This window comes from Caenorhabditis remanei, chromosome III, assembly GCF_010183535.1.
Source record: "Caenorhabditis remanei strain PX506 chromosome III, whole genome shotgun sequence".
NCBI classification, from domain to species: domain Eukaryota; kingdom Metazoa; phylum Nematoda; class Chromadorea; order Rhabditida; family Rhabditidae; genus Caenorhabditis; species Caenorhabditis remanei.
Window position 1 is genome coordinate 2,419,980 of NC_071330.1, and position 21,316 is coordinate 2,441,295.

General features: G+C 37.9%; 3 protein-coding genes across 3 annotated transcripts; all 3 read right to left on the bottom strand.

The window, feature by feature from the left end:
- Positions 1-1,574: 1,574 nt before the first annotated feature.
- Positions 1,575-2,902, bottom strand: GCK72_008622 (uncharacterized protein; the record flags this gene model as incomplete). Its single annotated transcript, XM_053726925.1, has 2 exons — positions 1,575-2,526; positions 2,823-2,902. The coding sequence occupies 2 exons, from the start codon at positions 2,900-2,902 to the stop codon at positions 1,575-1,577; spliced, it is 1,032 nt and encodes a 343-aa protein (XP_053586502.1).
- Positions 2,903-5,765: 2,863 nt separating this feature from the next.
- Positions 5,766-6,086, bottom strand: GCK72_008623 (uncharacterized protein; the record flags this gene model as incomplete). The annotated part of the gene is made up of 1 exon (XM_053726926.1): positions 5,766-6,086. One exon carries the CDS (start codon positions 6,084-6,086, stop codon positions 5,766-5,768), a length of 321 nt encoding a protein of 106 aa, XP_053586503.1.
- Positions 6,087-13,428: 7,342 nt separating this feature from the next.
- Positions 13,429-20,753, bottom strand: GCK72_008624 (uncharacterized protein; the record flags this gene model as incomplete). The annotated part of the gene is made up of 12 exons (XM_053726927.1): positions 13,429-13,950; positions 14,857-15,042; positions 15,090-15,266; positions 15,312-15,452; positions 16,590-16,709; positions 16,762-16,896; positions 16,975-17,091; positions 18,427-18,597; positions 19,476-19,670; positions 19,722-19,865; positions 19,916-20,035; positions 20,706-20,753. The coding sequence occupies 12 exons, from the start codon at positions 20,751-20,753 to the stop codon at positions 13,429-13,431; spliced, it is 2,076 nt and encodes a 691-aa protein (XP_053586504.1).
- Positions 20,754-21,316: the final 563 nt, after the last annotated feature.

Genomic DNA, 21,316 nt, shown 5'->3' on the forward strand with positions numbered 1-21,316 from the left:
AATTACTATTTAAAGTACTCAAAAGTTGTATAAAAACATAATTTTCCAGAAAATTCCCATTCCAAAGACTGGAAATTGACGGAAAATACGGATTCATCTCTCAAAATATTCGACAAAATACGTTCCATTGGGAGGTGGACATTGGGACGTTGGTAGTCACGGATACACAGACAGACACAAAAACATCTGAACAAACATAGAACATGTGGACAACTTAACTTTTTTTAACAAACTTGCAGACAGGAAAAAATATTTAGATGTGAGAGCCAGAAATGAAAAAAAACACAAGTTTTACCAATTTTCATCAGTTTATTATTTTAAATATCATTTGGTTTTACATTTTTCATTGGTTTTTATCAATTTTCTGGGAAAGAAAGGTATCAATCACGTGTTCAAACTTGAGATTCCACATCACTTCAAAATGCCAAAAAGGTTGTAACCATAAATGTTTAGATTCCTGTAGTGCAGGGTGTTTTTTTGAGGAAAATTTGGAACTGGAGAAGAAGAAACGATAGGAGAAAGCGAAATGGTGAGAAAAGAATGCTTAGTAAGATTTGAAGGAATAAATAGAGAAATTGTGAAAAGTAGAAAAAGAGGGAAAAATAAGTATAGAAATGAGATTGAGGAGCGGAACAATGCTGCCGTGGAGGTCGAGGGCAAAATAATGAGAAGGTCGGGACGCAGAAGTGATGTTAGAAGTAGGTCGGAAACTGTGTTTTATTAGAAATTGGAATGGCAACCAGCCGTAAAAATTTGGTAATGAAGAGTAGAAGGATTCGCGAGAAAAAGGGACCCCGCTGTTAGTACTAAAAGTTGTAATCTACGGCCAAATTGATCGATCTTGTGCGGAAAATGATTATGGAGAAAAATAATGAATTCAAGTGGATTCATAATCATATCGTGTATTGAAGTCATCAGACCGAGGCTTGCCGCACGATAATTATAATTATAATTCAAAGTGAACCTATGCAAACGCGCTCTTTTGAGAAAAATCGCTTAACTAAATTTTTTTGTTCAAACTGAAATACTTTGACAAGAAATAGAAATAATCATACTTGTCAACGGGCCGAAACGGGCCGACACGGGCCGGCTCGTAACTCGCGTCAAAATGAATATTATGAGCTGAAAAATATACCAAAATGTAGATCTCGACGAGTTCTATGTCCGTGACCTACTACGGACCGAATGACTATTCGTTAATATGTCGCGGGCCGGGAAGAAGTGCCGAAAAACGCGAAAATTGCCAAAAAAGCCATTCTAGCCCGGCCCGCGACATATTAACGAATAGTCATCCGGTCCGTAGTAGGTCACGGACATAGAACTCGTCGAGATCTACATTTTGGTATATCTTTCAGCTCATAATATTCATTTTGACGCGAATTACGAGCCGGCCCGTTGACAAGTATGGAAATAATAATCGAGAAAGGCCAATTTTTTGAAAGAACAAAAAATATTAAAAAGAGAAATTTAGGCGTCAAATAATATTATCAAAATGTAGTCTCTACAAAGCGCGTTTGCATAGGTTACGATTGAATCATCGTGCTGCCGTATCTGATTAGGAGAGCTGAACCAACTTATTGCGCAGATTGAAAACAATGCGAATGCCAGACACGCATTTCGAGTGTGTCCGAGTTCGAGTCCTCATCAAAACTTAATTCAATGGATGCTTTCGTTCCATCGAATCTAACAACATAATCGATTACTCCACTAAATGATACGGGTCTTCCGGATGTTGCTTTGAATGTGATAGGTTTTTTAACATTCATTTGGTGGCAACTGATTCCTTTCAAAATATTCTCAATATCAAGCTCTTCTTCTCTCAACAGAATACGGAGAATCAATTCCTCCATTCGAGGATTACTCCCCTTTATCCACAGTTTGATGAATCGATTCAAATCTTTCTCCGTTAATTTCGTGTCGTGTACAATTATCCTCTTACCATTAATGAGCAACAAGTCATCCAAATCGATCGGAGTCGGTCTTATACTACCTGGGAAGATGACCAGTTCATCAAAGTTTTGAATCAATACTTGACGACGATGTCTCAGCATCTCAAAGCATCCCTCTAGGTCGAGGTTTCTAGTAGGGAAACTTCTCACAAGAAAATCAATATCTGGAACAGAATCACTCCAGATGTGGAGTGTCTTCACTTCTGGAAACGTGTTTCTGACGTCTTCCATATCGAATACGTGGCAATTAGAACAGAGGCAAATTGTAAATTCAGTCAATTGAAATAATGTCTTGAAATGAGTAATCCACTTTCTGACACTCAGTTTCTTCATGCTCCATCTCTTGCTCCATTTTCCTTCTTTTTCGATTTCCAACGTCACGTTGTCTGGCAGTGGAACAGGTTTCTTACTCCTTTTGTTTCGTTTCCTGTCTTCGAATACCCACTTGATTCGCTTTTTGTCAATTGCCATACAGATTATGACCGAATCCTTTATGTTGAAACAGATATAGTCACACTTTATGCTATTCAACTCCACTGATTGTTTAGCTCGTTTGGAGAGGAACGAGAGGATGACACTGAAATTAGAATGTTACAATAAACCAAGCTAGGACTGCCCGATTTTGAAGATGTTTATTAGCAGCGGTTGTAGGAAGCGTGCCTACTGAACTTTTATCCGGTTGGAGAAAATTTGTATAAAATATCGAAATTCGTGCCCAAAAATGATTGAAGTCGTAGTCATTAAAATCACAAATAAAAAGAATCCAAGGTTCCTGTATATCCACATTGAGATTTTCAAATAATTTTTAAAAAATTGGAGGAATCGAGAAACGTTGGGCAGCTTGGGACATACATAACGGAACAAGTAACTTACAAATCACTAAATTCCATGAATTGAATTACATTGAGAAGAGATGTGGAAGGCAGATTGAGCAGTGGAAACGGAGTGGACATCACTGAAGGATAGGAATGAATTAAGAGGTATACAGGCTGTGTGATGGGACCTCGAATATCGATTGACGGACGGCGTATGAACAAACAGTAGACGGCTAGGTAATTAGGAAAGATCTGGGAAGGTCACAAGGTATGCATCCGATCGGTAATAAAGAGGCACAATAGGAAAACACAAATACAGTACCGGACAAAAAGGTATCAACTTTGGCTGTTTTCAGTAGAAAATGGCCAACTTTGAGAGTGTACCGTAGTAATTCTGATTGTCACACCAAGAAAATTTTTAATAGATCATACATATCAAGGGTAGAACTTCATTTTTGTAGTTGACAACATTTTCGTACGTGCACTCCCTAGAAAGTTACATATGGACAAAGTAATTTCTCCCTCAAATCGACCAATTTTAGTGCAAAATAGTGCGATTTTTAAGCTGACGTCTTAAAATGACCATAACTCTATAGGGAGTGTCCGTACAAAGAAGTTGTCAACTTCAAAATGGAGCTCTACGTTGAATCTATATGATTTATTAAAAATTTTCCACTGAAAACAGCCAAAGTTGATACCTTGTTGTCCGGTACTGTACATAGGTGCACTAATTCGGAGAAAACAAATTCCGGATCTGTATTCGATCTCGCTTTGGTTTCCAAGATCTATGAACGGATGAGCTGAGCCAGACTGGTCAAAAATCGGGCCGGGATGGGCCGGGCCGAGATTTTTCTTGACCGGGCCGGGCCGGGCCGAAATTTCTCTTGGCCCGGCCCGGCCCGGTCGGCCCGGATTCAAAAATGGGTACCCATTTTTACCTATTTTTTTTTTGAAATTTTTCGAAAAAAAGAGTAAAAATGCTTAAATTATCATACATATTCACATTTTGATTCAATTTTAAATGTTCATTCGAAAACTATACTTTTTTCAAAAAAGTTCAAAAAATTTCCAAAAATTTCCAAAAATTTCCAAAAATTTCCAAAAAAAGTTGAAAAACAAAAAATGTTTTGAATAAATGTTTCAAAACGGGCCGAGCGGGCCGGGCCGGGCCGGGCCGAGATTTTTCCTGATTTTGGCCCGGCACGGCCCGTGACAAGTCTGAGCTGAGCAAACAATTTATATCTCTTTTCGGCAAAATTATGTGTTTCAGCTCCTCCCACTTCTATAATATGCCGCAAAAATGTTGTCTTGTTGATTTTTTCGGACTTTTTCGAACTTTCTGACGTCGGCTAGACATCGAGGACGATGGGGGGGGGGGGTACTTTCTCTGGAGATGGCTCCGTCTGACGGTTGTCACGGCGGCCGAGATGATAGTGACCGACTCCTGTAAACTCAAACAGACACGCATTTCTCCACTATTTGAAGGCCTTTAGGTACAATGCGGCGAGTATACAGACATAATTATAACAGTACTTTATTCGCAAAAATTTAATGTCTTGTTCGATGTTATATATTCTTCTCTTTCCTCAGCAAGAACCTTCTCCATTCGCTTCCTCTCCGATGCCCACTTTCTTTATAAACTTGATTGGGAAATCTCTGAAAAGGTTTTTCTATATTTTTACAGGCGTAACACGACCCCTACTCGTGTTAGTTTTAGACCCGTTTATACTCTAAGACATAAGCTAACGCATCTTATCTACCTTACAAGTATTTATTATAGTTTTAGATATATAAGAAATATAATTATAAAAGTATAAAGAATAGAAGTAAGATAAAATTATAAAGAAAGGTAAAGGAAGTATAAATAAAGGAGATAGAATAAAAAGAGAGGGTTCTCTCACATCACGGTTCCTCTCAACCACAACTCCAACCCCACTGACGATCTCTCCTTTCCTCCTCCTTTTATACCAGCCCTTTCCGTGGGCGGGACCTTGTCCGCGCGCTCTTGGGAGAAGGATTTGGCACGGTGCTAGCGCACCGTGTTACATCCCCCTTTTCCATGAGTCGAGCGCCCTCGATCGACATCCAAAAGGTCCGTTTCAGCAAAGCAGTGCGGATTGATGTTGATTTGAAATTTTGAATGCTTGATGATGTTAGTTCAGCTCCAGAAAATCCTTATACGGCTTGATCAGTTCCATTAGGAAATCCTTATATCGTTTGACTTGTATGCATAGTTGTTGATTTGTTGTATTGAATTGGAATAGCAGACTGAATCGATTGATGAACTTGGCTTTAGATGTAGATTCCATTCGAATTGAAGTGGGAGGGTTTCGATTGATGTTGATTGATTTGATAGAGAAATCAGTTGGTTTGGTGTGAAGCGAGAGTTTTCGATCTGTGAATGAATAGAACGAAATAGAAAAATAAAGAGTGAAAGGAAACGTTAAAATAATCGTAGACTAGTTTCAAAATCTGAAAAGGGTGTTAACAATCCAAGAGGAATAGGTAAAGATGAGGATGAGAAAAAACATTAAGAAGCTTAGACAACTGATATAGACAAGGAGAATGTGATTTTTTAGAAGCAAGAGCAAGAGAAAATTTGGATGAATAATCGAAAACTTTGGTTTTACACAAAAAGCTAGTACAATAAAATAGTATTACATTCAGTAGAAATTTAAATATTTGCAAAATGATTTGAATGATACTACAACATAACTTAAAACAAAAATACCAAATTTTCCTCATTTTTCGACATTTTGATCTTTTGTAGTTGATTTGCTCGGCTTGTCCTTCTTCTTCATTCCTTGTTGTGACGTAGCGGTTTCACGGCTTGCCAGCTTTCCATTCTTTCCTGAACCATTTTGCTTCTTGTTCTTCTGCTTTTCCGCGGCAACATGGTTTTTCTTCATCTGCTTCACATTCTGACTTCCACGATTCCAGTATTGATGACGATTTCCGTACTGTCCAAAGTGATTTGTAGTTCCGTTTTCGTTGATGTTGATTAGAGTTGATCTTCTTGCATCTGTTGAACATCTTCCAGAATATCCTTTGGAATCTCTTGTTGTGTGACTTCCTCATTCTTCTCTTCTTTGTTGACGTTTTCTTCTGTTTCCTTCTGCACACGATGATGACTTTCGGAGTTGGAAACCTCCGATTGGGATACTTTGGAAATTTCATCTCCGAAAAACGGAATATGGGGTTTCTCCCAATTTCCATTTCCGGTTGGAACATAACCATTTCTTCCATACACTTGATCATTCCAATTCCAGCTACTGTACACTGCAGGTTGGCCTCTCCAACGATCTTGATGTTTTCTTGACATTGCTTCTAGAAATCATAACTAGATTACTTTGAAGTGTGATCAAATGAGTTGTAAATGGACAGACTTGGTGAAGTTGGTGATACATGCAGTGCAAATAGACTGGAAGTTTTTTTTACAGTTAGACTTAGTTATGAAAAAGTTTTTTTTTTTATAAACAAAGTGTATTTTGATTATTTGAGTGTTAAAATAATTACGAGTGATTTTTTTTTTTTTTTAAATTTTGAAAGATGTTAATAATATTGCATCAACTAGAATTATTTTGAAAGATAAGATTGATATAATGAAAGATAGAATATTCTAAAGACTAATTAAGTGAAGTAGAGATGATAAATATTAGGAAAAGATAATTGATTTGATTAATAAGTGATTAAACTAGTTTGATTGAGTTAAAATGAGTAAGATAAGTGTACTAAAGTGAGTGAGTTGAGTTGCGTGTGAGTAGTGAGTAATAAGTGAAGTGAGGGAAATATTGAGTAACTCCCTAGGAACAAGACTATTTTCTAAATGCGACTTTACATGTCAAAGAAAGAAAACATGCAAAGTGAGAATGCAAAAGAAAATCGGACAATGGAGAAAATTCGATCCATAGCATCTCTGAAATGCTTTCTATGTGCGTCCACATAGGTCCCTTGATCCGTTCCTGACGATAAAGACTCCACCTCCCGGCAGCCCAAGGGGGGTGGGGCTTACCGTATGCAGCAGCTGCTCAATGACCTCTTCTATTAGACATTCCTAGGCTCTCAAGATTTACAAATGACGAATACGATCGCCGACAAAGACAGCAGGGGATCAGGCAAACAATAAGAGGTGACGGTTCAGATTACGGTGTAATCTAATCCCTTGTGATCCATAAATCGCACTCTGGGGTGTCGCAAATATTCGATTGTCGCCTTTCTTTCCCAGCAATCGTCCTTCTTGATTGACAATTGGTTAATCCTTTGAGCTGTTTGGTATTTTACACAAGATGGGTTACGGTATAAAATTAATAACGCGAGAGTTTAATCATGCATAATACCTACAATTTTGATGCCTGCCTTTTAACATCTTTTTATTTAATCATCTTTATTATTACTTAGCCCAAACTCTCATAACCTGATCTTAAGTTAATACTCTCTAAGAGTTTACCCGGAGTGATGATTTTATTTACGCGTTTTATTAAAGCTGGCCCTGGGCGGGTTTTATGGGCACAGAAATATTTTGATAATGCTCAAGATTCTACACTACTCACCTTCCTTGGGCAGTGAATTCTCAAAAACAAGGATAGATAAGCAATGCAGTGTATACCCTTAAGAGATATACAGCTCACTAAGCTACTCCTACACATGATTATTACGTTATGAACTAATACTTTAACTTAAGCGAAGAGTACCTCAAAGAAGTATCTTCTCAAGGTGGGAACCTCCACGTAACACGACCCCTACTCGTGTTAGTTTTAGACCCGTTTATACTCTAAGACATAAGCTAACGCATCTTATCTACCTTACAAGTATTTATTATAGTTTTAGATATATAAGAAATATAATTATAAAAGTATAAAGAATAGAAGTAAGATAAAATTATAAAGAAAGGTAAAGGAAGTATAAATAAAGGAGATAGAATAAAAAGAGAGGGTTCTCTCACATCACGGTTCCTCTCAACCACAACTCCAACCCCACTGACGATCTCTCCTTTCCTCCTCCTTTTATACCAGCCCTTTCCGTGGGCGGGACCTTGTCCGCGCGCTCTTGGGAGAAGGATTTGGCACGGTGCTAGCGCACCGTGTTACACAGGAAACGAAAATACTTACCCCTTCAAAGAGTCCACCTTGACTGTGTTGCCCATAGGCTCATCATATAGATGAGTTTTGTGCCATCCAAGCACACTTCTGGATCAGAGGAGGAATCGCACATCATAACTGAAAGAAATTTGATGAAAGTTAGAAACTTTTTAATTGTTCACTTACGAAGACATGTTATCACAAACTGTAGTCTCCTTCTACCTCTTCATCGTCCAGGAAATCGGAGAACTCTCCCTCTTTTTCTTCTTCATCATTACTATCACCTGCGCCCTTTTTTGTTTCTTTCTGAAAAAATAACAATTTTTAGTTTTAAACCAAGAATAAATAAAATTGCTTACTCGGGTGGCCATTTCAATTAGTGTCATGCACGTGCCACACCTCAATGGAGATGACATTTTCTCTCTGAAATAGAACAATTGTCATCCAGATCGAGCTATTTGAATCCACCGTGTCCGACCATACCAACCTCGCAAAGCGAAAGCTAAGCTTGCATGTTATGTTCACATAACGCAAGCAGCCGGGCCTCAGACCCCCCGGAGTGTTGACAGTCTCCTGATCCCCGAATTAGGTTCCTGTCCCGCACCAAACTAAAATGTAATTTGTATCACAAAATTATTCTAATTTAGTTTATACTTATTACGTATTTTACTTTCTGTTAATTAACTCCCTTCTTCCCTGTCTCTTTAACCCCATTTCACAAGGGAAGTACACGACGGATCGAGTTGAACTTTTTCTATAAAATTGACCATAGATACTTTCGACCCTGCTGATTCCAAATCTGCAAGAGAAATCTGCTAAATGATCACGTGGATCGAGTTATGACCCGTCAAACTTTTCAATTTGTTCATGTGGTTAAGCTTTTCACGTGAACTTTCAATAGTCTATCGAAATTTGTGCTGTAGAATTGCAAGTTTGACGGGTCATAACTCGGCCCACGTAAGCATATAGCAGATTTTTTTAGCAGATTTGGAATCAGCAGGGTCGAAAGTATCTATGGTCAATTTTATAGAAAAAGTTCAACTCGGTCCGTCGTGTACTACTTTTTTGTCAGGCGGAAGTAATATTCCACTCAATTCAAAATAGGGTGGTTCAGTGGTTTTATGGAAGTGCCCGATGAGCTGACAACTCAAGTATTTACAAGAACCATTTATTAGTTTATTTTTTTTACAGTAGAAGCCCTTCTCTTACAAAACACAATAATAGCGGTTATAAGAACACAATTAAAAGAACAACACTGGATTAATGACTTTAGGCCAAGCGAGGGGAGTTTTTTGAGTGATATGGATAAAAATATCATTTGAGTGATATGGATAAATTATTTTATGCATTTTGCAATGTTAACACATGTGTCCCGGCGGGTTTCTTCCGTCATTTCAATAACTCCTTGAGCTATTATTGATATCCTAGCTATCTCGTTGATACAGTCTTCCTGTCCGCGACAAATGCTACTCCAGACTATCGGTTGGATGCGACGATTCAGGATGTTTTAAAAATTTGTTCGAGAAGGCTTTCTGTGTCAAACTTTCTCTTACGTCCTCGCTTTGATTTCGGAGAAACTGTAGGGAGAGCGACTCGACTGACTCATTCTCTCCATGTTGAATGGCATGCTTCTTTATTAGGTCTATCCAGGCCTGGGCAAACATTTCGGGACCTTCCAATCTACGAACCATTTTCGTTAGCTCCTTCAAGGTAGCTCCGCCCACTTGGGCCTAATAAATTTAAAAATATTTAAACCCCACAAATAAGTTTCATTTCCATATCCATTAAATCTCTCGCCAAATTCATTCTTATCTTATTAGCCGTCTCCTCGTCGACAATATAGTTTCTTGATTGCAGAATTCGAGAGTAAAGTTGAACTTGGAGGGTTGGATAGGCGGTTTGGGAGTGGAGAAGAGATTTCAAATTATTGTTCGCGTTCCCGGCATCCATGTCGAAGTGTTTGGCAAGTTTTGTCAGATACTCCCAAAGTGTTGACTGAAAAAATCTAACTGAAGACCCATAATGTTATCAAGAAAATTCAAGAATTTCTAAATTGTATATTGCTTACTAGGGAATGTTCCAGACGTAATTTGGCCTTTCATATTGACTCATATCCTATAAGGTACTTCTGAACACGCTGATTCCGAGTATGTAATCCAATTTTGCTGAACGCATCATTGAACTGAGATATATGCATTTTAAGTCATTTCTAGTGCAAAAATCGCATTTTTCCAGACTTGTCAAAAATCGGGCCGGGCCGGGCCGAGATTTTTCTTGAGTTTGGCCCGGCGGGCTGGGCCGGGCCGGGCCGGGCCAAAATTTTTCCTGATTTCAAAAAATGGGAACCCGTTTTTACCAAATTTTATTTGAAATTTTTCGAAAAAATAGAGTAAAAATGCTTAAATTACCATACATATTCACATTTTTTCTAAAATTTCCAAAAAAAAATCAAAAACTCAACATGTTTCAAAAGAGCCTGGCCGGGCCAAAATTTTTCCTGATTTCGGCCCGGCCCGGCCCGTGACAAGTCTGCATTTTTCAAGATGCTGAAAATCAATTTTAGACTCAATTTTTCTAATTTTTTCTGTCTAATACCTGTGAATTGAGATTGAAAAAGCACATTAGAAACTTTTTCTAGTAAAAACAGTTTTCAGGAAAAGTTTAATCACGACGGTGCAAATGCCAAAAATGAAAGTGATACAATTATTTTCCTCAAAACTGTTTTTACTAGAAAAAGTTTCTAATGTGCTTTTTCAACCTCAATTCACACGTATTACACAGCAAAAAATAGAAAAGTAGGGTCTAAAATTGATATTCAGCCTCTTGAAAAATGCGATTTTCGCACTAGAAATGACTTAAAACGCATGTATCTCAGTTCAGTCTAGGGTTCTGCAAAATTGGATCACATATTCGGTATCAGCGTGTTCAGAAGTACCTTATAGGATATAAGCCAATTTAAAAGGCCAAATTACGTCTGGAACATTCCCTAGTTAGGATATCTGCTTTGTTGAGATTTCAAATATGTGGAGGTCCTATATTATTGTTGTTATTTTCAGCATCAGATGTTGAAAAATCATTCTTATTTATAGAACACATGTGGGGTTTGTCCGAATCTATGTCACAAGGTCTGCAAGTTTAGAAAAATGAGAAAGAAAAAAACTAGTGTGAATCTCAAAAACAATCAAAATCTTTTTTTTCCATCTCTCTCCCAGTTCAAAAACCTTTACCTGATATTTTTTCAAATAGTCTTTTGACACATGCGTGACAACATGCCTCCACCTGATCGGCATTGAGAACTTGTTGAATTTCCATTTCGAAGTACGACGAGAGTACTGAAAAATGATTAAATCATCTCCAAAGACGGTTATTAACGAGAAAAGTACTGGTCATTTCGTCACGCAAGAATATTTCGATCGTAACGGAATGGTTTCCGTTCCTTTTTTTTGACTCACTTTTCCATTGTCACTTAGAGTCGCTAGAGCGGCGCAGACTATTATTAGATCTTTCTTTCATGTATAAAACCTTGTCTCCAAAGAAATAAATATTCCGAACATTTCCTTTGTAAAATTTTCTAATGTATCTAATTTATGTCGGCATAATTTCCATATACGCTCTCTCCTGTCGAATTCCTCTAAAATAGGTTCCCAATTTCTCATTAACAGAACTTTGCGTTGTTGGAATGCCCTTCTTTCTCACTTTTTCCCCCAACGTCCCTCATCTATTGTTTTCAAATCCCATATTGCATCATATAACTTTGACAATTTTCTGATTCTCAACAATTTTAACTTTTAATGTTTCGTATTTTTACTTCGTATATATATTTTTACCTTGATATGTATAAGCGGCCTTTGGTCCTTCAATCAATAAATATTATAGAGAGTGAGTTTCAATTGTTTACTAAAAAATGAAAGATTAGAGAAAAATTCAGACAAGCTCAACACTTTACGCTTTAAAAAACACTTTAAAACGCTTAAAAAAGATTTTCCTAGTTAAAAATAAAACTGTTGAAACAAACATACCTTTATCACCATGCGAGAATTCAATAAAAATCAAAAGTACAGGGACCATCCATTTCCGTGAGGCGGTCGAATAATAGATTAAAAAATAAACATTAGTATTTAATAAAAATCAAAAATATACAGTATTTTATGTTGACCATTCCGTTAGGGCAACTGAGAGGTTAGACTGACGAAAATGTCAAGTAATGTCTCTCGGTAGAGAGATTGCGAAACACAGAATTTTCCGTTAGTCATTTTTCAGTAAACATAAACAACACAACTGGCTGTGGTTTTAATATATTTATTAAAGAAGATAGAATAGACGCTCTCCCCTGGGCTTTTATACCAAGAACAGAGGCGAAGCTTATAACAGTATATAAAGTAGGGTAGTATAGTATAGATGATGATTCACCTAGACGGTGAATCATAAAGTGCAATAAGGTGAAAGGGGGCACGAAAGTGGGAGAGTGTACACTGTACAATCGAGTACAGACTCGTCTTAGAACATTTGAAAAAAGGTCAGAAGTTTGAATTTGAAAAATCAGAAATATCAATGACGCATCCGCATCGCATCTTTCAGAGCTACCGTAATCTCTGAAATTCAGAAGTTTGGGTCTCGACACGATTTGTCGAACAAAATAATAATAATATGTTTTTGTCTCTTTGAAAAAAAAAACATCAGGAAAAGCTATTTTTATGCTAAAACCAGCTCAAAATAATCTGGAATTAGGGCCGTGCTGCAACGTTGCAAACATGGGAGGAGTCAATTGAAAACATAATAGTACACAGCAGAGTTGTCAGGAATCCGGATTCCGGAAATTCCGGATCCCGGAATTCCGGAAAATGAAAATTTTTATTCCGATTCCGGTTTTTTGAGTCTCCTTTTTCCGGAATTCAGAAGTTGAAATTTGGAAATTGTTTTGAGTTTAAAAGACATCTATAGTAATTCTTTTTCGGTTTTGATCCTCAAAAATAGTTTTAAACTTTATGTATCATCGAAAACACTCGAAAAAATGACTTGGCCTTGCAAATTTAACGAATCATTCCGAATTCCGAAATTCCGGATTTCCGGGTTTTTTGTCATTCCGGTTCCGGATTCCGGAAGATGTAAAATCTTATTCCGGATTCCGGAAACAGAAAAATGGCATTCCGTACAACTCTGGTACACAGAGAATGATGCAACCGACCGAAGCAATAGAATTACAACATTTACAAATTACTTTATCAATTGGTATGCTCGCTCGAAGAATATGAATATAGACTTAAATTATTTTCACATAAAACGGACTCATAAGTGCGAAGCGTAAGGTCCGCAACAAAAAAAGTTGAATGTTTTTCCGAGTCGCGTAGCGTGCGCGTCGCGGTTTATATTGAAAGATTCGACAAATAAACATAAAATTTGAGTTTGGCAGAGTGCCAAGGTCGTATCTTTGTCGATATAAACCGGGACGCGCACGCAACGCGTCTCGGAAAAATTCAGAACAGACAAAATGATGATCATATAAACGTCAAGAGACAGAGATTTGATGATGGACCCGAAAAACAGAAAAAGTTGTAATGGGAAATGAGAAAAAACATTAAATTGATACTACATTTTCTCTTCTTTAGGTTCTCTCAACATGTTGGCACCACCATCTTCGTTATCTTCATCGTCACCAGAAAGAAGATCTTCAGAACTCCATTCTGAATCGAAATTTTCCGAATCCGTGTCGTCATCCGAGTCGTCATCAGATTCATCGTCAGTACTCTCCACGCCAGCTTGCCGATTAAAAGCAGAAACAACATCAAAATCTTCTTGTTTGATGACGTTGACTGGTGGTTGATATTTTTGCTCCAATTCATCATCTGAATCTTCCTCTTCTTTGATAGCTGGTGGCTGATCTTCTTTCTCCAATTCATCTCCCAAATCATCATAATTTTCAGCCTCAATAGAACTCTCGTAATCTGGTTCCTCCAACTTCACCCTCTCCTCCGATTCGGGAGTCTTTGACGAGACCTTCTGATTGTTTTTGAAATCTTTATAGTAAATCTTTGGAATATCCTCCTCCTTGATAACATCTACTCCTCGTTCTCTATCCAATCGTCGTCTCATCGAGAAGTAACCGAGAGCCTGAAAATTTGTCAAGTTTTATGCAGACCCGCTAGGGAATGGTCTGAATGAAGGTTGATGTTTTAAAGGCGTATTGTGGTCTGTTGTGATGTTTTCATACCATAATGTATGAGTTTCGGCGAGTTCATTTTCATAGTTCAAAAATTTTTTAATTCCGTCCACAGCCCGCTGAGAGCGATCGCCGAAAAGTTTAGTCATTGAGATGGCTGAAGAAAATTGGTGGCCGTGGCCTAGAAATTCTACGTCGGCAGCGTTGATTTTTTCATTTTGACGGTATTTTTGATTATTTTTGTTATATTTCTTCAATAAATTCGATAGAATACGGCAAATATTGATAGAAAAACACCAAAAACTATCGAAAATAACGCCAAAAATGGCAGAATACTGAAAAAAAACCAACGGAAAGTTTGGTCAGCGAGAATTTTCTGGAAATTTCACTTGGGTAAAGTTGTTTTCTCAGTATTCTGCCATTTCTAGCGTTATTTTCGATAGTTTTTGGTGTTTTTCTATCAATATTTTCCGTATTCTATCGAATTTATTGAAGAAATATAACAAAAATAATCGAAAATACCGTCAAAATTCAAAAAATCAACGCTGCCGACGTCGAATTTCTAGGCCACGGCCACCAATTTTCTTCGGCCATCTCAATGACCAAACTTTCCGGCGCTCGCTCTCAGTGGGTTGTGTACCGAATTAAAAAATTCTTGAACTATGAAAATGAACTCGCCGAAACTCATACATTATGGTATGAAAACATCACAACAGTACGCCTTTAAAATTGTTCACAAAATCAAAAATGACCACTTTTGCATTGGATTCTCACAAAATGTGTTGTCCTAAACCACTTGTACCCGGCTGTACCTTCTAACTGTTAAAGACTCAAACTTGTACAAAATAATCACTTACGTGACGGAACTCCACTTTGGTTCTTTCAATTATTTCAGCTGCTTCCGTCACCGACTCGACAAAAGTCCTCTTAAAATATTCCGTTTCCAGTAATCTCATTGTGGTGGGGAGGGTGTCAATCTGTTGTCCATCCGACAGATATTTCTTTAATATCCTTGTTCTTGAGTTGAACGCAAACGTGTGAAACTGAAATTTGGTATCATTTGGAAGAATCTTTTTATAAATTGACTCACCGTTTGCGGTTTCACTTTGAACTGTTTACCCCACGCTCTCGCTTGTGAAGCGGTAACGAATGGATTTCGCTCAAACGCGGGTTCAATCGTCTTCATTATTGGTTGAGTAAGTACCATTTTCAAATCATTAAGCGTCTTTCCTTCGGTCAATGGATTTTGACAAATGTAATGATTGATCTGAATTAAAGAAATTACCAATTCAATAAAATACTAAAACCCTACTTTTGATTTGGACCAGAATAATGTATTTATCAAGACACCGTTTCCACATTCACGGTAGTAAGGATTCTCCTTGAGAACCTTTTCGATTATTGGAATGGCTTCTTCTTCAGTGAGCGGGGTTCCAGCTGGTCGACGTTCGTCCTGTAATATAACAGTTAGTAAACTTTTCTAATTCAAGCGCTCTCTTTATTAAGAAAAGGGTATCCTACATGAAAACTTCACTGGAATTAGGAATGACACAGAAAAAGATTCAGATTGTCGCAATACTGTTGTCGAGAGCTGACTAGGCATAAAAACATTTTAACACTGCCTCTTTGTTTTTAGAAAAATCGAAAAAATCGGAAAAATGCCTTATTTCGAGTGGATTTTTCAACTGAAAATGTTGGAGAAATATCTCAAACTAGCTTAATTTAGGACGAAGATTCTGAATTGATAATTCTAGCTTTTGATTTTCTAATTTTTCTAACTTTTTATGAGTGGCTTCGTATTTAAATCCAATAGATTGGAGTCATTTTTCAAAAATTTTCACGTGAACTCGAGTGGGGTAGCAGCGCCTAGGCTGGTAAGCTATAAGATGGATATTGTCTCCTTTTGAAAATCTATCCTCACTAGGGAAGGATCCCGAGTCGAGATGGAGTCACTGGTCGAGATATATATCACTAGAAAGGAAATTTTGCGCTGATTTCAAATCTGTATTCTGTTTTTGCTGAACGATCTCGTGTAAAAAGTTATTCGCGTTTTTGTGGCTTCTCAGTGCAAAAATGAGCATTTTCAAGACACCCGAAATTAACGTTTTTCTGATTTCTTTCAAATTTTTTTGTGTTTTACGTATTAGTACGGATAGAAAGATGATTTTTGCATAGTTTGATTTCAAAATTTATTTTCAGAAAAATTTTTGTGGAGTTTCATAAATTGTCAAAAATGACGCATCTACAATAAATTTGTCTGAAAATTTTCTAAACTTCCAACGCAAACAATACAAACTACATGATTGGAAATACACGTACAGCACAAAAAAATTTGAAAAAAATGAGAAAAAAGTCATTTTTGGGAGTCTTGAAAATGCTCATTTTTGCACTGAGAAGCCACAAAAACGCGAATAACTTTTTTTACGAGATCGTTTAGCAAAAACAGAATACAGATTTGAAATCAGCGCAAAATTTCCGTTCTAGTGATATATATCTCGACTTGTAACTCTATCTTGACTCGGGATCCTTCCCTAGTCAGTGTAAATTCCATTCCCTTGACCCCATTAGAACCAGAAAGAGTCAATCTTACCTTTTCCTCCTTGCTTTCCTTTCTCCTCTTTCTACTGTTTTCTCTATGTTGTTTTCTCATTCTCTTCGCATATTCTGGATCTATTTGTTTTAGCTTGAATCTTCGGATGAAGGTGTAAACCTATTAAATATAATATTTGAGAGATGTATGTTTCCCCCAACCTCTTTCATACCTGGTACCCGTTCAAATTGATCTCCTTTGCCCACTCTTTGCTTTGTTTCATTGTAATTTCATGACCCTCGTTGAGTTTTCCAACCATGAAGTTCCTCTGTTCTTCACTGAATTTGAACGGCGGCGGCTTGTTTGACTGTAATTATTGAAATCGTTTCAAGTTTACAAATACTTGAAGAAACTAATAATTTTACGGTCTATACTTTATTCTCACCTCAAGTCTCAACCGTCGTTTTCTATCTCTTTCCCATGCTTTGTTCTTTTCTTTCATCTCTTTCCATTTCTCCGGATCCTTCTCTTTCATTCTTCTTATCACAAACCAATTGGTCACCTGAAATCTTGTATTGCTGACTACAGTTGCCGGTGGCATGATTCCCCCATAACCCTGTGGCAGAGTTGCGCGGAAGTGATTTCTTCTAAAACGGAAGTCGGAAGTAAAATTTTCACAACGGAAGTCGGAAGTAAAATTTTGAAAACGGAAGTCGGAAGTGAAAAACGCCCGTAAGTCGGAAGTCGGAAGTAGATTTTTTCGCAAAGATTCAAAAACTCCGAGAAAAAGTTCATAAAATTGCCGAAAATCAGTGAAAAATTAGTTTCTGGCAGAAGAAAAGCCTATTTTCTGTCCTTTTAGACCATTTTTCCTTGTATTTCTGCAAAATATACTTTTCGGAAATTCTACAATTATGGAATGACGGAAGTAAACATCCAAAAACGGAAGTCGGAAGTCGGAAGTAAAATTTTCCAAACCAGGTATGTGCCCGGGTGGCGTTGAGCGCCTCGCATTTTCAGCCGAAATTTGAAAATGCGACGAGTGAGAGTGTGCGAAATGGAGAGACGCAGACACACTCTCTCTCGTCGCATTTTCACCCACTTTGAAATCTTTCAGCGCCCAAAGCGCCTCCATAGGCACATCCCTGTTCCAAACGGAAGTAGGAAGCAGGAAGTCGGAAGTGAAAAACGGCCCGGAAGTCGGAAGTCGGAATTCCGCGCAACTCTGCCCTGTGGCTATCCGAGTCATCACATAAAATACAGAACGCTTTTAAGTGGACACGTGCACTCCACGTGGTAACAAGTAGTTTTCTGAAGCCGGTTGGTTTTCAGAGTTAGTTCTGGTTTTAGATTTTGTGTTTTATCCCTGTTTTACTCTTATTTCTTGGAAAAAATTAAATATAGTTATTGAAAGAAACTGTGTTATTGTCGTCTGCTTTCATCAAAAATCAGAACCCGATCACCCCGTATTCATACCAGAGTTGCATGGAAGTGAAAATTTCTTATCCGGAAGTCGGAAGTCGGAAAAGAAAAAAACGCCCGGAAGTCGGAAGTCGGAAGTCGGAATTAGATTTTTTCGCAAAGATTCAAAAACTCCTAGAAAAAGTTCATAAAATTCGCGAAAATCAGTGGAAAATTAGTTTTTGGCTGAAAAAAAAACGCCTATTTTCTGTCCATTTAGACCATTTTTCCATATTTTCAGCGAAATTTACTTTCCGAAATTCCATGTAATGACGGAAGTCGGAAGTGAAATTTCTTATCCGGAAGTCGGAAGTCGGAATTCCATGCAACTCTCAACTCTACTCTATTTTCGAATTTTTGACATTTTTTCGCGAAAAAGTCAAATTTAATTCCATGCAACTCTACTTTACTCGATGCGCCGTGTGTATTAACTCACCGTTTTCAAAATCAGATTATTGGCAGCAGCCACCTCTCTCTTCCGTTCAGTCGACGGATTCTGATTCGCGTTGAACTCTTCTTCTAACTTCAGTCTGATATCCGGGGTAACATGCGAATATTTGCCCGAATTCTTTTCCTTATTCCTTTGATATCTGAAGAACCAAGACACCTGAAATGAACATTTTCATTCAAATCGATTTCCTCCAGGGTTGGGAAATTCCGGCCCATAATCCAAGGGTACATTGAAAAAGGGTACATCTATGAAAAATTTGATCATGGGGTACATTGAATCAAAGGGCACAGTGAATCTTAGGGTACATCGAGGAGCTATGATCATGGGGTACATCTATAGGGTTATCATAGGGTACATCGAGACGGAATTTTCATAAAATTTCAGAATTCTCACAGCTTTCATCAAATTTCGAGAAAAGCTCTACAGACGTAGTTCGAGGAACATATTATTGCTGTTTTCAGAGGGATGACATAATAAGATTTAGCATTTAAGAAGACGCTTGAATTAATTATAGAAACTCCAATATGATTATCTTCCAAATGGCTGTTGGAGTAGTTTATATGTTTGTCGTCCTTCTCAAAACAGCAATAATATGTTCCTCGAACTACGTCTGTAGAGCTTTTCTCGAAATTTGATGAAAACTGTGAGAATTCTGAAATTTTATGAAAATTCCGTCTCGATGTACCCTATGATAACCCTATAGATGTACCCCATGATCATAGCTCCTCGATGTACCCTTGGATTATGGGCTGGAAATTCCGGGCCGGGCAGGGCTGACTGAAAAATTTTCCTCGGCCCGGCTCCTGTAGAAATTTGAATATTGTTGAAAATTTTTTTGATTTTTTGCAAAAAAACGTCGAATTTTCTACTATTTTTTGGAAAACCTATAAAAACTGAAGCTTACAAGAATTTCGACTATTTTTTTATAAAAATTTTCAAAAAATTGTGAAAAAATTGTGCACATTTTTGAAGCCGGGCCGGGCTGAGGTTCAGGAGTCGGCCTTCCCAACCCTGATTTCCTCCTCTAAACTCACTCTTCTCTGCTTCTTTTTCAGCACTTTTGCAATCTCTTTTATCATTTGTCTCGAGGGATTCGGTTCTTGTTTATAGATATCCATGAGAGTTGTTCTCTCATCCCACTTCTCAATATTTTCAGTCAGTGGGGAGGAATTTTCTTGGGGAGGCTCCGGTTTGCCACTTTTTCTCTTTTTTTTCGTCGCCTTCTTCTTCTGGAAATTTCTTGTTTTTTTTTTGCAATATTAGCTCGGGACAGTTCTTACAACAGCTTTTTCAACTTTTGATGTGGGCTCTTCTTTAGATTCAGAAGGCGGGAAAGATGGGGGTGCAAACTTTCGAAGGATATTTCTCAACTTTTCTTCAGTAAATTCTGGATTTGTTGCCTTGGCGGCAATCCGACGGGAAGACTGAACAATTACAAAAACATGTATTGCAGACTGATATATTGCAAACTCACCTGAGAAGTTTCCAGATCCTTCTTCCGTTTTGGGGGCGGAGCTTCATCATCAGAAGAGTCTGATGATGGAAGACAGTAGGGGGTGGAGGGAACGGCTCGACGGGTCGATGTCCTCCTCTTCTGGAATCATTTGCATGTAAAAACGTTGAGACTGTTTCACAGTGTTTCATAAATCACACAGATACACGTAGAGTCCCGAAGAACCTCAACGTTGAATAAATTCTAATGTTCACCACGGTATGCACAGAAGTTTCTAAAGTTCACCGCTACGACAATGTGTAACCCCCTTGGCAATAGAGCGCGTTCGCATAGGTTCTTCGGGACTCTACGTGACAGATCTCTATTTTTTAAACCCCCCTACCCATAAAAAGTTTCAAAAGTACGGTTGTCGCAACGAGACCCACACCTTGGTGCGAGCACAGGGGTGCGAGACGTGAGGTTCGCAACGAAAAATTTTGAATTTACCGGTCGAGTCGCGTTGCGTGCGCGTCGCGTTTTTCATTAGTGGATACGACAAACACCCGCTAAACTTGAACTTGGCGCTCAGCCAAGTCTGTTTTTGGGACCACTGTGCGACGGAGCGCGTTTACGCGACCTCGAGGGCCGAATTTTGAGTGAGCGGTCAGTCACCGGCTAATTGGTAATACAAAAATTTAAAAATATTAATTTCTTTTTTTAATTTCGAAAAAAAGACGAGTTTTCGATTAAAAGTCGAACGATTATATGATTTTCGAGTCTTTTTTCAATCAAAATTTCCGAATATTTTAGAAAAAGTGAATAAAACGCTTACCGGTGTTGGAGATTCAGAAGATTCTTGAATTTTCCTAGGACGAACCATCTGAAAATGACAGATATTGTAAATCGTATGCAAGAAGAGGCGGGAGAAGAGGGATAGCAAGAGAGATAATAAGAGTAAATGTCGAATACGCTCGGTCTCCCATCTGCTCTGCTGGTGGGAGGTCAACGATTTATTGATTTTTCGCGTTCCGTGTTTTGTGGAGACACGGACCTCGACGGGGAGATGTTATCTGTCTTGTACGCGCTTAGAATCATAGTTGTCAAGGCCCGGCCCGGAAAATTGGCGCCAAAGTTCAAAATTCAAAAAAATTTTTGAATTTTTTTCGCGAAAAAGTTTAATTTTCGACCATCATTCAGAATTAGAAGAAATTCTGAAAAATCATCAAAAATAGTCACATTTTCGATGAAAAATTGAAAAAATTTCAAAAAAATTGGAAAAAAGTCGTCGGAAAAAAGATGAATAGAGAAAAAAAACATGCTCCCACTTGATTTCCGCCAACTTTTTTGAGCTGTTTCAGCTATTTCAACGATTCGAAGAAGAAGAAAAACGAGCTAAAATTTTAAATCTTCGAAAATTTTGGAGAACGTTCAAAACGAACACCT